General features: G+C 38.1%; 1 protein-coding gene across 2 annotated transcripts in view; it reads left to right on the forward strand.

Moving 5' to 3' along the window:
• Nucleotides 1-14,331, forward strand: part of FOXJ3 (forkhead box J3) — a 148,465-nt gene that overhangs the window by 45,871 nt on the left and 88,263 nt on the right. For both annotated transcript variants that reach the window (XM_040231512.1, XM_040231513.1), the window contains exon 3: nt 3,306-3,630. In XM_040231512.1, coding sequence (XP_040087446.1) covers nt 3,306-3,630 — 325 coding nt within the window. The remainder of the gene's footprint in view (nt 1-3,305; nt 3,631-14,331) is intronic.

Here is a 14,331-nt window from a genome sequence, read left to right on the forward strand (position 1 = left end):
CTTTTTACTCATGATGTCTTTGACTAGGCACAGATTCTTCCAGCCTATATAGATCTTAACTTACTTCAAGTCTTAGCTAAAGTTCTTCCTTCTGTTTCTTTTTTTTTAAATTGAGTTTATTATTTATTTATTTTTTACTTTACAATATTGTATTGGTTTTGCCATACATCAACATGAATCTGCCACGGGTGTACATGAATGAGTTCCCAATCCTAAACTTCCCTCCCAGCTCCCTCCCCATTACCATCCCTCTGCGTCATCCCAGTGCACCAGCCCCAAGCATCCTGTATTCTGCATCGAACCTGGACTGGTGATTGGTTTCTTATATGATATTACACATGTTTCAATACCATTCTCCCAAATCGTCCCACCCTCACCCTCACCCTCTCCCTCAGAGTCCAAAAGACTGTTCTATACATCTGTGTCTCTTTTGCTGTCTCGTATACAGGGTTATCGTTACCATCTTTCTAAATTCCATATATATGCATTAATATACTGTATTGGTGTTTTTCTTTCTGGCTTACTTCACTCTGTATAATAGGCTCCAGTTTCATCCACCTCATTAGAACTGATTCAGATGTATTCTTTTTAATGGCTGAGTAATACTCCATTGTGTATATGTACCACAGCTTTCCTATCCATTCATCTGCTGATGGACATCTACTTCCTTCTGTTTCTTAAGGCTGCAGCCATGTTGTCTTCTATGTTTTTCTGAACCATTACCGAACTCATAGCTCTTTTTCAACTCTTTCTTGTATTTGACTTTCCAATTGGAGTATAGTTCCTAGAGGATAAAAATTTTATCTTAATTGCTGTGTGTATAAAATTTTACTCTAGAATAATCTTGTACACATGTGTAATTATAAATTCTTATTAAATGTTATGACAGTATTAAGTACCTACTTAGTGTATGTTCATGTTTTATTACTGAGATTCTCAGAAAGTCAGTGGCACTGGTGGAAGGAAACAGAAGTTAAAGATGATTTTCAATAGGGAGCATCCGCAATATCCGTTATATTCCAGTTTGCAATGTACTTTTACATTATCTTTGAAAATGTATGTGACTAGCTGTGTGGGGAATTTGAACAAAATAAAGCTATTTGGTAGAGACTTAATTGAGGCCAATACGATGACAGCCTGGTATAATAGCCAATGCTTGCAGAATAAAATGTGAATAATAGCAGCAACTATCAAAACTGTTACCACCACCACCAAGAGCTAACATTTATTGCCTGTTTATTGTTTGCCAGTCACTGTACTTTATGTCAGCAATAGGTAGATACTGTTATTCTAATATTACAAATAAGTATGGTAGAAAAACTGCTAGATTGGGCATCAGGAGCTCTGAGCTCTGGTGTTAGTTCTACTATTAATAATTTGTATGAATTAGTTTTTCATCTTTAGATTGAAGCAATTGTTCTCTGACCTCTACGGTACTTTGCCTACTCTTTGACATTCTGTGATCTCTAAATTATCTTGGCTCCTCATTCCACAAGTTTCTATAATTTATTTCATTCTGGAAACAGACATTTCTGGCTGAGATTGTAGAACAGGAGGGTGAGGTTTTTTTTAGATCTCTGAAGGTGCTGTATAGAGGAATTTAAAGTTCAGGTTTCAGAGGAATGCGTACTGTAGAGATGGGAAGGGAAAATGAAAAATGTTAAACTGTTAATCAGAATATAAGAAAAAGAATATCTGGTAATGCAGATAGAATCCTCATGGCTGTCTCTTGATTTTATTGCTATTGCTTAATCTTGTTTACTTTATGGTTCATTAGTACCCTCCCTAGATACCCCTAGAGCAGTATTATTAACTAACACTTATTGAGTGTTTCTTCCTAGTGTAAGTTACCCATTTAATTTTTAATTCTCAAAGTATTTTAACCATAGGTATTATTATTGTTTCATTTCACAGATGAGATGAGGTTAAGAGATACTAACATTTTCATAGTCTCACAGATAGTAACTGGTAGATTATGTACTTGAATTCTGGTCTGCTTGACTCCAGAATCTGTGTTCTTTATCATTTCTACATTGCCTTCCAGAAGTTCAGATCCTAAGCACAAAGTGTAGATTGTTTTTTGCCTGTGGCCATTTGGAATGAAGGGTATATGTGGGATTTTCTTTGCCACAGTTTTTTTTCTTTTTACTGAGATATTTTAAGTTTCCTATTTTGTTTTCTTTTTTCCTTTATTTTCATGTCAGTTAGAAGTCTTTCATGCCTCTCTGCTTTGTTGTCAGGCTCACTTTTCCTGCTTCTTTGATCCCAGGATAGGAAAGTTTATACCCCTTGTTGAAAGTTAGCCATGCTAGTGTGAAGTGTCAAGCTTTGTTTCTGTATTTTATCTTTAATTCTTAGAGCAGCTTCCTTCTCTCTCCAGAATATGTGTTAACCTGGCAGGTGTTGTTTTTTCTTTTTTCTTTCTTTGAGTGGTAATGGTTTGAAATTTTTCGGCCTTGGAGGGAAATAGATTACAGAATTCAGATTACTGGATGTTTTTGTAAGCCTTTCCGTGAGTTTTTAATGCTTCTTTTCCTGCTTTTCATTTATGTGACTTTCTCTCTTATATCCTATACTCCCAGATTTTGGTTTTTTAAAGCTTGTTCTTTGACTTTTTTTTTTAAACCGCATGGTGCTGTCTATTCTCCATTTCTGTATTTCACCAGTGTCCTTGAGTTTGCATTCCTCTTTTCGGTCAACTCCCCCAGCTAGCTTGTCTCTTTGCTATTCTTGTCTACCCTGCTTTACTCTTCCTACCTCCCACCTGCTCAGCTATACCTTCTTTCTTCCATGTAAATTCCTGTGCCTATTTCTCAGTTGCTTCTCTGACCTCTTGCCTACACTTTACTTTTGGTATTCTTTTGTATGATTTCCCTAAAATTTATGTAAAAGAAATGCCAGATATGTAGTCTTAAGTCTTAAAAGGGCCTGTGGTGTTGGTGAGTAAAGAGCTGGACTGCAGACAGATTTTTTTTTTTTCATACTGTGATCCTCTCTATCTGTTCAAAGTGACAGTCGTTTTAAGAAAACTGACATAAAAATCACTTTGTGTGTATTCATTGTTCTGTCTCTTGTATAGTTTCAAACCAAAATTGTTGTGTTTTGGAGAGGAAGAAATTAAGAAAAAAATTGGAAATGTTAATCCCTTAAATATTTGGTTTGGTCATTAATATACTCAATCTTTTTCCTCCAGATGTAACTCAGGCTTTCCCTCACTTTGGAACTCCTAGATTTGTGAATATTGGATATTTTGAGAAGCAGGGGTTCTTTCCTTGATATTGACTAAGGAGTCTATTTACCTTCAGGATGACATCTGAACTGGAGAGCAGCCTAACATCTATGGACTGGTTACCACAGCTCACCATGAGAGCAGCCATCCAAAAATCTGATGCTGCACAAAATGCACATGGAACAGGAATTTCCAAGAAGAATGCACTCCTTGACCCAAATACAACCCTGGACCAGGAAGAAGTCCAACAGCACAAAGATGGGAAACCTCCATACAGCTATGCCAGCCTCATTACATTTGCAATTAATAGCTCACCCAAAAAGAAAATGACTCTGAGTGAGATTTACCAGTGGATTTGTGATAACTTCCCATATTATAGAGAGGCTGGCAGTGGTTGGAAGGTAAGGATTTTATTTAAGTTTTTATTTTTATACTGTGAACAAGAACAATATTGGCTTCTACTGAAGGTAAAGCTCTGTGGAGGTTTACGTAATTAAAGATGAAATTCTGATTACTAGTCATTTTTAGGATATAAAAGAAACATTTTTAATTTGATGAATAACTATTGCTGGTAGAATATTAATTTGTTATAACTTTATTGTATTAGAGGACTGACATAGCATAAAGTGAGAGTAGAGAGAATGTAGCATTCACTGGAAAACAGTACCCACAGTTCAGGTAAGTTGAGAGTCTAATGTTCAAAAAAACCAACATAGTATTGCAACTGGTATTGTTTTCATGACCCAAGATTTTTAAAAAACCTTTACTTTGAAAGAATTCTAGGTTTACAGAAGAGTTATGTCAGTAGTACAAAGCGTTCCTGCATCTCCTTCAACCAGTTCCTCCCTGGTAACACCTTATATAACCAACCATTAACAAAACTAAGACATTAATACTTTTGACTTAGCAGTACTGTTAGCTACTAAGTACATTACAGACTTTTTTCAGATTTCACCAGTTTTTCCACTGATGTCTTTTTATGTTCCAGGATTCATTTCGGGATCTAATCCAGGATTCCACATTGCATTTTGTTGTCATTTGTCATGTCTCCTAGGCTTCTTCAATCTGTAACTGTTCCTCATCTTTTTTTTTGCCTGTAAAGATCTTGACACTTGAAGGATACTTGACACTTTTGAAAAGTACTTGTCTGGTATTTTGTAGAATGTTCCTCGGTTTGGATATGTCTGATCCTTTCTTGATTAGATTGAGGGTAGAGTCGGACACAACTGAGCGACTTCACTTTCACTTTTCACTTTCATGCACTGGAGAAGGAAATGGCAACCTACTCCAGTGTTCTTGCCTGGAGAATCCCAGGGACGGGGGAGCCTGGTGGGCTGCCGTCTGTGGGGTCACACAGAGTCGGATACGACCGAAGCAACTTAGCAGCAGCAGCAGCAGTGCATTTTGGGGAGGGATATTGCAGAAGTGATATGTTCTCTGTATATCAGTTGTATCAGGGGGAACTTGATGTCAGTATATCTTATTACTGGTAATGTTGACCTTGGTTCTTTGGTTAAGATGGTGTCTGTCAGGTTTCTCCACTATGAAGTTGCTATTTATGACTTTGTAAATTATGAAATGTTTTGGGGGAGATATTTTGGCATGCAGGTACCCTATTTTTTCCTTAATATTCATTTCAGCTTTCATTGGTAGATCATTACAGCAGTTTTTGTTTTCTAGCTGTGATTTTCTTTTTTCCTTTATTCCTTCCATATTAATTGGGATTCTTCTGTAAAAAAAAAAACCTTATCCCTTCTTTCCCTTTTATTTATTTATTCATTCATTCAATCATTATTTGTAACAGTTGGCACTCATGGATATTTATTTTTGTATTGCTGTTATTTGTTCTTCAAATTGGTGCTACTTTTGCCATTGAGAGCTCTTAACAAGTTGGCTCCTGTAACCATTGATATGTGGTTCAGTTCTTTTGTTCACTTCTTAACTTTGTGACTCCACGAGATGTTCCAGGCTCGTCTTATGTCTTTCCTGCCCCAGCTCTAGAATCAGCTACCTCCTCACCTAAGCTTTTTCAGGGACCTTCAAAGTAGTTACCTGCCTAACTTATGTTATACAACAGATAATTCAACTTTCTGTTGTATCTACACATGTTGCATTCATATTCTTATGTAGGAGTTATCCAGTTGTATGCTTCGTGGAGGTGTATTTGTTTATGTGCGTGTGGAAGAAGGGAGTTTACAGAGCTGCCATCAGCTGGTAGTTACACTTGTTTCTCTTTATCTTTCCTGTCTTAAGATCTTTGTTTTTTTGTTTGAATATATTTATTAAAGGCATTTAGTAAATTACTGTGTACTAATGATGTGCTCTGTACTGTGCCAGATAACCAAGAGCGTTATGGGAAGGGATTTTTTAAATCTCTTCCTCTCTTCCATGCCCCAGCATAGTACTTCCATTTAGTAAGCCTTAATAAATGCAGTTGGAATAAAAGCCAGCATCCTGGTCCCACCTTTCTTTCCTAGCTTTATTTTTTGTTCGTTCCCTCTCATATACTCTTTCTTCTTATATCTAGTCCCACCTATTAGTTGTTCTAGGTATAGATATTTTGATTTCTTGCTTTTTTCTGTTACTTGTCCTTAGACTTTCTCGCCCTTTATTCTGTTAGCTTTATTCTGTTTATTCTTTAAGCTGATATGTAACTGCTTTCCTCCCTGTAGAATTCATCTTTTGTGTTTCTGTATGTTTTATTAATAATTCTATTATCAGGTGACACCAGTGGCAAAGAACCTGCCTGCCAACGCAGGAGATCCAAGAGATGTGGGTTTGATCCCTGGGTTGGGAAGATCCCCTGGAGGAGGAAATGGCAACCCACTCCAGTATTCTTGCTTGGAAGAGAATCAATCCCATGGACAGAGGAGCCTTGCGGGCTGCAGTCCGTGGGGTCACAAAGAGTTGAACACGACGAAGAGACTTAGCACACAACACTATTATAGAGATTACAGTTTTTTGTTTAGAGGTCTTACTTCATCTGAGTCCACCCGTGAGTGCCAGATTCGGTCTGTTATATTTCTTGCTGCTGGCCAGCCCAACTTATGGTCTGAAACTGGTTTAGAAATAGTGATGTTTCACCTGGAAGATACATGGTTTGAATGTAATGAAGGAAAAAATGGGAATGGGTGGAGAAATAATGCTGCTTTTTAGAACTAAAAGATATGCCAAGGAGATTATCTGGTTCAGTTTGTTGCATTAGGAAGCCCTTTAATATTTCCAGGGATTGCTATTTCATAATTATTCTCTTTAAAAAAGTTTTCTTCCATCCAATTTTAGGAGCCTAGAACTTGTCATAATTACTTTTAAGTTTTATTTTTGTAAACATAGAAATGTAATATTTTGAACATAAATGGAGATACATGGAAAGTGATTTATCTTCTCCTTTGCCAAGGTCTTATCTCTCTTTTCATGTTTAAAAGTTCCCATTCATTGTCCTTAGATTTGTTTAACATTGCTCGTGCAATTTTCTGTTTACTATTTCTTCTTCAGGTATGGAGGAGATGGGTTAGCTGAAAATGGAAGGTCTGTATTCAATGAAAAGAGAGTTGAATAAAGATCCTAAAGCAGTTGTCATCCATCTTTGCAGAAACATAGAGCCAGTTAAAGTTACCCAGAGGAGAAAATGTTGCTGTGCTTGCTTAAAAGATTCAAATAGAATTTTAATATTTAGGTAAAGTGAAAGTCACTTAGTCATGTCCGATTCTGCGACCCCATGGGCTATACAGTCCATGGAATTCTCCAGGCCAGAATACTGGAGTGGGTCGCCTTTCCCTTCTCCAGGGGATCTTCCCAACCCAGGGATCAAACCCAGGTCTCCTGCATTGCAGGCGGATTCTTTACCAGCTGAGCCACAAGGGAAGTGCAGTATTTAGGTAAACTCCCTTTCATTTTGTGCCAAGGCATTGAAGGGAGATTACATATTAAAAACAATCCTTTGAATAATCCATCAGAGTACAAAAAACTATGTAAGTTTCTATAATTGAATGATTTTATAATCTGAACTAGAGGAAAAGGAATTTAGATTTTTGTACTATCCACCTTACTGAAGAAAATTAACCTGTTATTGGAATTTAAAGTAGTAAAAAGAAAAATATGAAAGAGTGGTATTGGTATGTGGAGTATATTCTACTTTTCTGAGTGAAGGAAAAAGAAATGAGTATGTATTTGCTTATTGTAAAAAGAAATTTAGGAGTAATAAACTAGAAATACAGTAAACATAGTTATCTATAGGTATGTATAGAACTGAGGTAGAAGAGAGAGAGAGAAGGGAATGAGATTCTGAGTATACCTTTTTATATAGTTTTGCATTTTAAAACATCTTAAGTGTTTCACACATTTAAAAACTATATGTAAGGAAATAAAAAAGATTTAAAGAAAATCTTAAAACTGAGTAAAAGTAATAGTAGTTGTAACTCAGCTAGTAAATAATCTGCCTGCAATGCAGCAGACCGTGGTTCTATATCTGGGTTGGGAAGATACCCTGGGGAAAAGATAGGTTACCCACTCCAGTATTCTTGGGTTTCCCTGGTGGCTCAGACCGTAAAGAGTCTGCTTGCAGTTTGGGAGACTTGGGTTCAGTCCCTGGGTTGGGAAGATTCCCTGGGGGAGAGCATGGCAATGCACTCTAGTGGCAAGAAGATCCCCAGGGACAGAGGAGCCTGGCAGGCTGCAGTCCATGGGGTTCTGAAGAGTCAGACACGACTGAGTGACTAAGCACACAGCACATACACACAGCTGTTGTGCAGTCGGTCTTCTGGATTCTCTCTAGACTGAGATCTTGGGTTATTTTCTTAAAATCCTTTGTTCCTAGACTTTTGTGGTCATCTCTTGACCTTGACCTTGATCATTGTGTTCTGGTTTTTTTTGTTGTTGTTCAGTTGCTCAGTTGTGTTCAGCTCTGCAATCCCATGGACTGTAGCACGCCAGGCTTCCCTGTCCTTCCCTATCTCCAGAAGTTTGCTCAGACTCATGTCTGTTGAGTTGATGATGCTGTCCAACCGTCTCATCCTCTGTCACCTCCTTCTCCTCCTGCCCTCAGTCTTTTCCAGCATCAGAGTCTTTTCTGATGAGTCAGCTCTTTGCGTCAGGTGGCCAAAATATTGGAACTTCTGCTTCAGTATCAGTCCTTCCAGTGAATATTCAGGGTCAATGTCCTTTAGGATTGAGTGGTTTGGTCTCCTTGCAGTCCAAGGGACTTTCAAGAGTCTCCTTCAATTCTCCTTTAAACCACAATTCAAAAGCATCAATTCTTTGGCGCCCAGCTTTCTTTACAGTCCAACTCTCATATCCATACATGACTACTATAAAAACCATAACTTTGACTAGATGGACCCATTTGTCAGCAAAGTAATGTCTCTGCTTTTTAATTTGCTGTCTAGGTTGGTCATAGCTTTTCTTCCAAGGAGCAAGCATCTTTTAATTTCATGGCTGCAGTCACCATCTGCAGTGATTTGGGAGCCCAAGAAAATAAAGTCTGTCACTGTTTCCATTGTTTCCCCATCTATTTGCCATAAAATGATGGAACCGGATGCCATGATCTTAGTTTTTTGAATGTTGACTTTTAAGCCAGCTTTTTCATTCTCCTCTTTCACTTTAATCAAGAGACTCTTCAATTCCTCTTCACTTTCTGCCTTAAGGGGGTGTCATCTGCCTAACTGAGGTTATTGATATTTCTCCCGGCAGTCTTGATTCCAGCTTGTGCTTCATTCATCCAGCCTGGCGTTTCACACGATGTACTCTGCGTATAAGTCAGAAAAGCAGGGTGACATTAGACACCTTAACTCCTTTGTGACAGGATGACAATATACATACTCCTTTTCCAGCTTGGAACCAGTCAATTGGAAGTGGTCAAACTGGAGATAGCAAGATATGAGCATCAACATTTTAGAAATCAGTGAACTAAAATGGACAGGAATGGGCAAATTTAATTCAGGTGACCATTGTATCTACTTCTGTGGGCAAGAATCCCTTAGAAGAAATGGAGTAGCCCTCATAGTCAACAAAAGAGTCTGAAATACAGTACTTGGATGCAGTCTTAAAAATGACAGAATGATCTCGGTTTGTTTCCAAGGCACACCATTCAGTATAACAGTATTCCAAGTCTATGCGCCAGCCACTAATGCCAAAGAAGCTGAAGTTGAACGGTTCTGAAGACCTACAGGACCTTCTAGAACTAACACCAAAAAAAGATGTCCTCTTTGTCATAGGGGACTGGAATGCAAAAGTAGGAAGTCAGGAGATACCTGGAGTAACAGGCAAGTTTGGCCTTGGGAGCACAAAGTGAAGCAGGGCAAAGGCAAATAGAGTTTGGCCAAGAGAATGCACTGGTCATAGCAGACACCCTCTTGCAACAACACAAGAGAAGACTCTACACATGAACATTACCAGATGGTCAATACTGAAATCAGATTGATTATAATCTTTGCAGCCGAAGATGGAGAAGCTCTATACAGTCAACGAAAACAAGATTGGGAGCTGACTGGCTCAGATCATGAACTCCTTATTCCCAAGTTCAGACTTAAATTGAAGAAAGTAGAGAAAACCACTAGCCCATTCAGGTATAACCTAAATTAAATGTCTTACGATTACACAGTAGAAGTGACAAACAGATTCAAGGGATTAGATCTGATAGACAGAGTGCCTGAAGAACTATGGACAGAGGTTCATGACATTGTACAGGAGGCAGTGATCAAGACCATCCCCATGAAAAAGAAATGCAAAAAGGCAAAATGGTTGTCTGAGGACGTCTTACAAATATGAGAAAAGAGAAGGTAAAGGCAAAGGAGAAAAGGAAAGATACACCCATCTGAGTGCAGTGTTCCAAAGAATAGCAAGGAGAGATAAGAAAGCCTTGCTCGGTGATCAGTGTGCATTGTAGGATAGAACAAATGACTACAGATATTCGTATTTTGGGAGTACTGGCTCTCACAGTGGGAGAAGAGAAATATATGTGGGAACATGGTGATTGATGGAATTAGAGATGCCAGATTAAACTCAAGTTGAAAATAAAAATCAGTGAGAGTGCTTTTAAAATTCAGATTCCTGGGTCACAAGTCCAGAGATTTTAAATTAGTCATCTTAGAGCCTAGTAATCTGCATTAATATTCATCTCAACGGATTCTAGGGTAAGTAGGCTGTACTTTTGAGAAATTGCTTTTGAAGACGTGGTTTTCAAGGCCAAGCAGTTTGCCTTTAACAGTTATCTTAGTTCATTCGCTCAGTTGCGTCCAACTCTTTACAACCCCATGGACTGTAGCATGCCAGGCTTCCCTGTCCGTTACCAACTCCTGGAGGATGATGCCATCCAACCATCTCATCTTCTGTCATCCCCTTCTTCTTCTACCTTCAGTCTTTCTGAGCATCAGGGTCTTTTCAAGGAGTCGGCTCTTCACATCAGGTGGCCAAAGTATTGGAGCCTCAGTTTCAGCATCAGTGCTTCCAGTGAATATTCCAGTTTGACTTTCTTTAGGGTTGACTGGTTTGATCTCCTTGCTGTCCAAAGGACTTTAAAGAGTCTTCTCCAACACCCCAGTTCAAAAGCATCAATTCTTAAGCACTCAGGTTTCTGTGGTCTAACTCTCACATCCATACATGACTACTGGAAAAATCCATCAGTTATTTAATCTGGGCCATTTTTCTCCACCTTTAACTTGGCCATCCTAATTATGTCTACCTCTACTCTTTGAGTTTTTTTCCTTAGGGTTGTTAGATGTAGTGTGTCTCCAAGTTGTGAGATCTGAAGTAATCTCTTTTCTCTATTGTGTGCTGTAAACACATGTCTTGGCTCTCATAGCTCTCTGGGTGTTTTTATTTTCTGAATATGCTCCTGGTATTTTTTCCAGAAGATTCATGATTCCCATATGAAAAGCATTATATTCCATTTTCTGAATTGGTAGAAAAGATCCTTACCCTTATGGAGAATGCTTTTTTGATAGAGAATACAATATAGAGGAGGAAGAACATTAAACAAATCATTGCATAATCTGAAATGTACATTTTGCCTGATCTAAGCATCTATGAAAGTCAGGAAAGATTTCCTTAAGGAACTAACATTTAAACTAAGAATGAATTGGAGATTGAGGAGACTCAGGTGAAGGGAGTGAGGGAAGGCTGGAGGCCATAACTTTTGCAGTAGATGGAAAGCCTACAGGTGAGAGAACATTAGAGAGGATGAGGGTAGAGTACAGATAGTGTAGATTTAGAGATAGCAGGGTAGGGTGAGGTCATGAAGACTCTTGTGGAGGCTTTAGGATTTTAGATTGTATCCTAAGTGCAATGGGAATTTACTGAAAGATTTTAATTGAAGCAGTAAAGTCAGATTTGCCTTGTGAGGAAGTAACTGCCTGCTGGGTGGAGAATATTGGAGAGGGGTAAAGAGAGGAACGAAGCTGTTGTACTAGTTTTTGGTGCGACTGGTGTCCTAGACTGAGAAGGTAACAGAAGAGATGGAATAAAGAAGGTAAATTGAAGGTAGACTTACAAGATTTGGTGACAGATTTGTTTTAGCTGATAAGGAGGAGGGAGGAGTTAAGGAGGCTTGACAGGTGTCTGATTGGAGCAGTTATATGAATAAGCAGAGAAGAGGAAACTGAAAGAAGACCACCATAGAAATAAAGATTGAGTTTAGTTTTAAACATGTTGGGTTGGAGTTTCTGGCGATGTCTAGTAGATTGTTGAAAATTTATGTTAATTTAGGAGAAAGGTCTGTAACAGATGGTTATTGAAGCCATGGCTGTGGATGAGATTGCCTACACAGCAAATGTAGAAATGAAAAAAGAACAGTGGCAGAATCTGGAAGATTTCCAGCTTTTAAGCTTTTAATAGAGGAGGAAGACCCAAGTAGAGATGTGTTCTTCCAAAGCCATTTAGAAAACATGACCATTTTGATTTCATCTTGATATTTTTTTTCCATCTTGATGTTTTTTAGATGGGTAGTTTTTCTGATTAGTTCTTGCTTTCCTTTGTCTTCTTTTGGATTTGGACTGAGTACTTTTTGTGATTGCATTTTATTTTCACTATGATTTTATTAGTTATATCTCTTCCTAAATTTTGTTTTAAGAACTAATTATTCTAGAATTTACCACCCATATCTTTAACTTATCACACTCTACCTTCATTACACTATTTTATGTATGGAGTGAGAACTTTACAAGCCTTATACAGTTGATCCTTGAATAGCCCAGGCAGTGCAGGCTGACTCCTCCACAGTTGAATGTATAATTTTACAGTTGGTTCTCCGTATCCGTGGTTCCACATCTGCACATTCAACCAGCCTTGGATTGTATAGTACTGTAGCATATTGTGGTGGTGGTTTAGTCACCAAGTCACGTTTAACTCTTGGAACTCATGATTGTGGCTCGCCAGGCTCCTCTGTCCATGGATTTCTCAGGCAAGAATACTGAAGTGGGTTGCCATTTTCTTCTTCAGGGGATCTTTCTGACCCAGGGATCAAACCCATGTCTCCTGCATTGCAGGTGGATTCTTGACTGCTGAGCCGCCAGGAAAGCCCATTATAGTATGTATTTACTGGAAAAAAGTATGTTTAGTGGACCAGTACAATTCAAACCCATATTGTTCAGGGGTCTGCTGTACTTCTGATTCCCCTGAGCCAGCCTTTATGTTGTTCCATGTTTTCCTTTTACATGTTGAAAACCTCATAATAAGCTGTTATATTTGCTTTAGACAGTCATCTTTTAAAGGCATTACAAATAAGAAAAAGTGATTTTTAAAAATTTGCCTTCATTTTCACAGTTTCTGGAACTTCATTTCTTCTTGTAGTTTCAAGTTTCCATTTGGTATCATATTTCTGCCTAAAGAACTTCCATCTGACATTGCCAGCCAACTGGTGGTACAAAAAGTGAATTTTTTCAGCTTTTGTGTCTTGCAAAGTCTTTATTTTGCCTTCATTTTTGAGAGATATTTTCACTGCATATAGAATTGACTTTTTCTTTTATTATTTTAAAGATGTCGCTTTGTTTTTTTCTAACTTGCACAGTTTTTTGAGACATCTGCTGTAATTCTGATATTTATTTCTCTGTACATAATCTTTTTTATTTTTTCTCTTGCTTCCTTCAAGATGTTCAATTCATTTTGATTTTCAGCATTTGGGCTATAATGAATATAGGTGTGTGGATTTTTAATTTCTTCTGCTTGATGTTCTCTGAGATTCATGCATCTGTGATTTGATGTGTCGTGTATTATTTTTGGAGGATTCTTGACTGTTACTTCTTCAAATTTTTCTCTGCCTCATTCCTTTTCGTTTCTTCTTCTGAGACCCTAATTACATGAATTGTTACACAGTTCTTGAATGAATTTTTTTGTATTTCTGCATGTGTACATGCCCGCATGCATGTGTGTTAGTTGGGATAATTTCTACTGATCTATCCTCAAGATGCCTGAGCCTTTCCCTAGTTGTGTCCCATCTACTGATGAACCATCTAGGGAACTTTTTATCTTTGACCGTGTTTTTTTGAAACATAATCATGTTACATTTGACCCTTTCCTATAGTTTACACATCTCTGTTGAAATTCCCCATCTTTTAATGCAGTTGTGCACTTTTTCTACTTGTTGCTTGAACATATAGTTTTCTAAAAGTTTTTGTCTGATATTTCTGACATCTGAGTCATTTCTCAGTGGGGTTTTTGCTGATTACTTTATCTTTTGACAGTGGGGTTTTTTTTTCCCCTTCTTTTCCATGTCTCTTGCGACTTTTGACAGTTTTAGCTACATGTAGAAGAATGGTTGAGATAGAGGTAAATAGTATTTATAACTGTAAATGGACAGTCATCTTTTTTCACAGGCCATTTGTGTTGGAGTTGAATTACTCTTACCAGTAGTTGAGCTGGATTTGAGTTTCGTTGTTGGTACCTTTACCTTTAGTATACCAGACTTTACATTCCTCCACAGTAGACTCCTGTTACCTTGTGCTTGGAGACAGGCTTGGGTACTGTAGACTTTACATTCCTCCCCAGTAGACTCCTATTGCCTTGTGCTTGGAGACAGGCTTGGGTACTGTGGAGTTTTCATTCCTCCACAGTAGACTCCTGTTACCTTGTGCTTGGAGACAGGCTTGGGTACTGTGGAGTTTCATTCCTCC

The sequence above is a fragment of the Oryx dammah genome, unplaced genomic scaffold (assembly GCF_014754425.2).
Source record: "Oryx dammah isolate SB20612 unplaced genomic scaffold, SCBI_Odam_1.1 HiC_scaffold_28, whole genome shotgun sequence".
In the NCBI taxonomy this organism is placed as follows: domain Eukaryota; kingdom Metazoa; phylum Chordata; class Mammalia; order Artiodactyla; family Bovidae; genus Oryx; species Oryx dammah.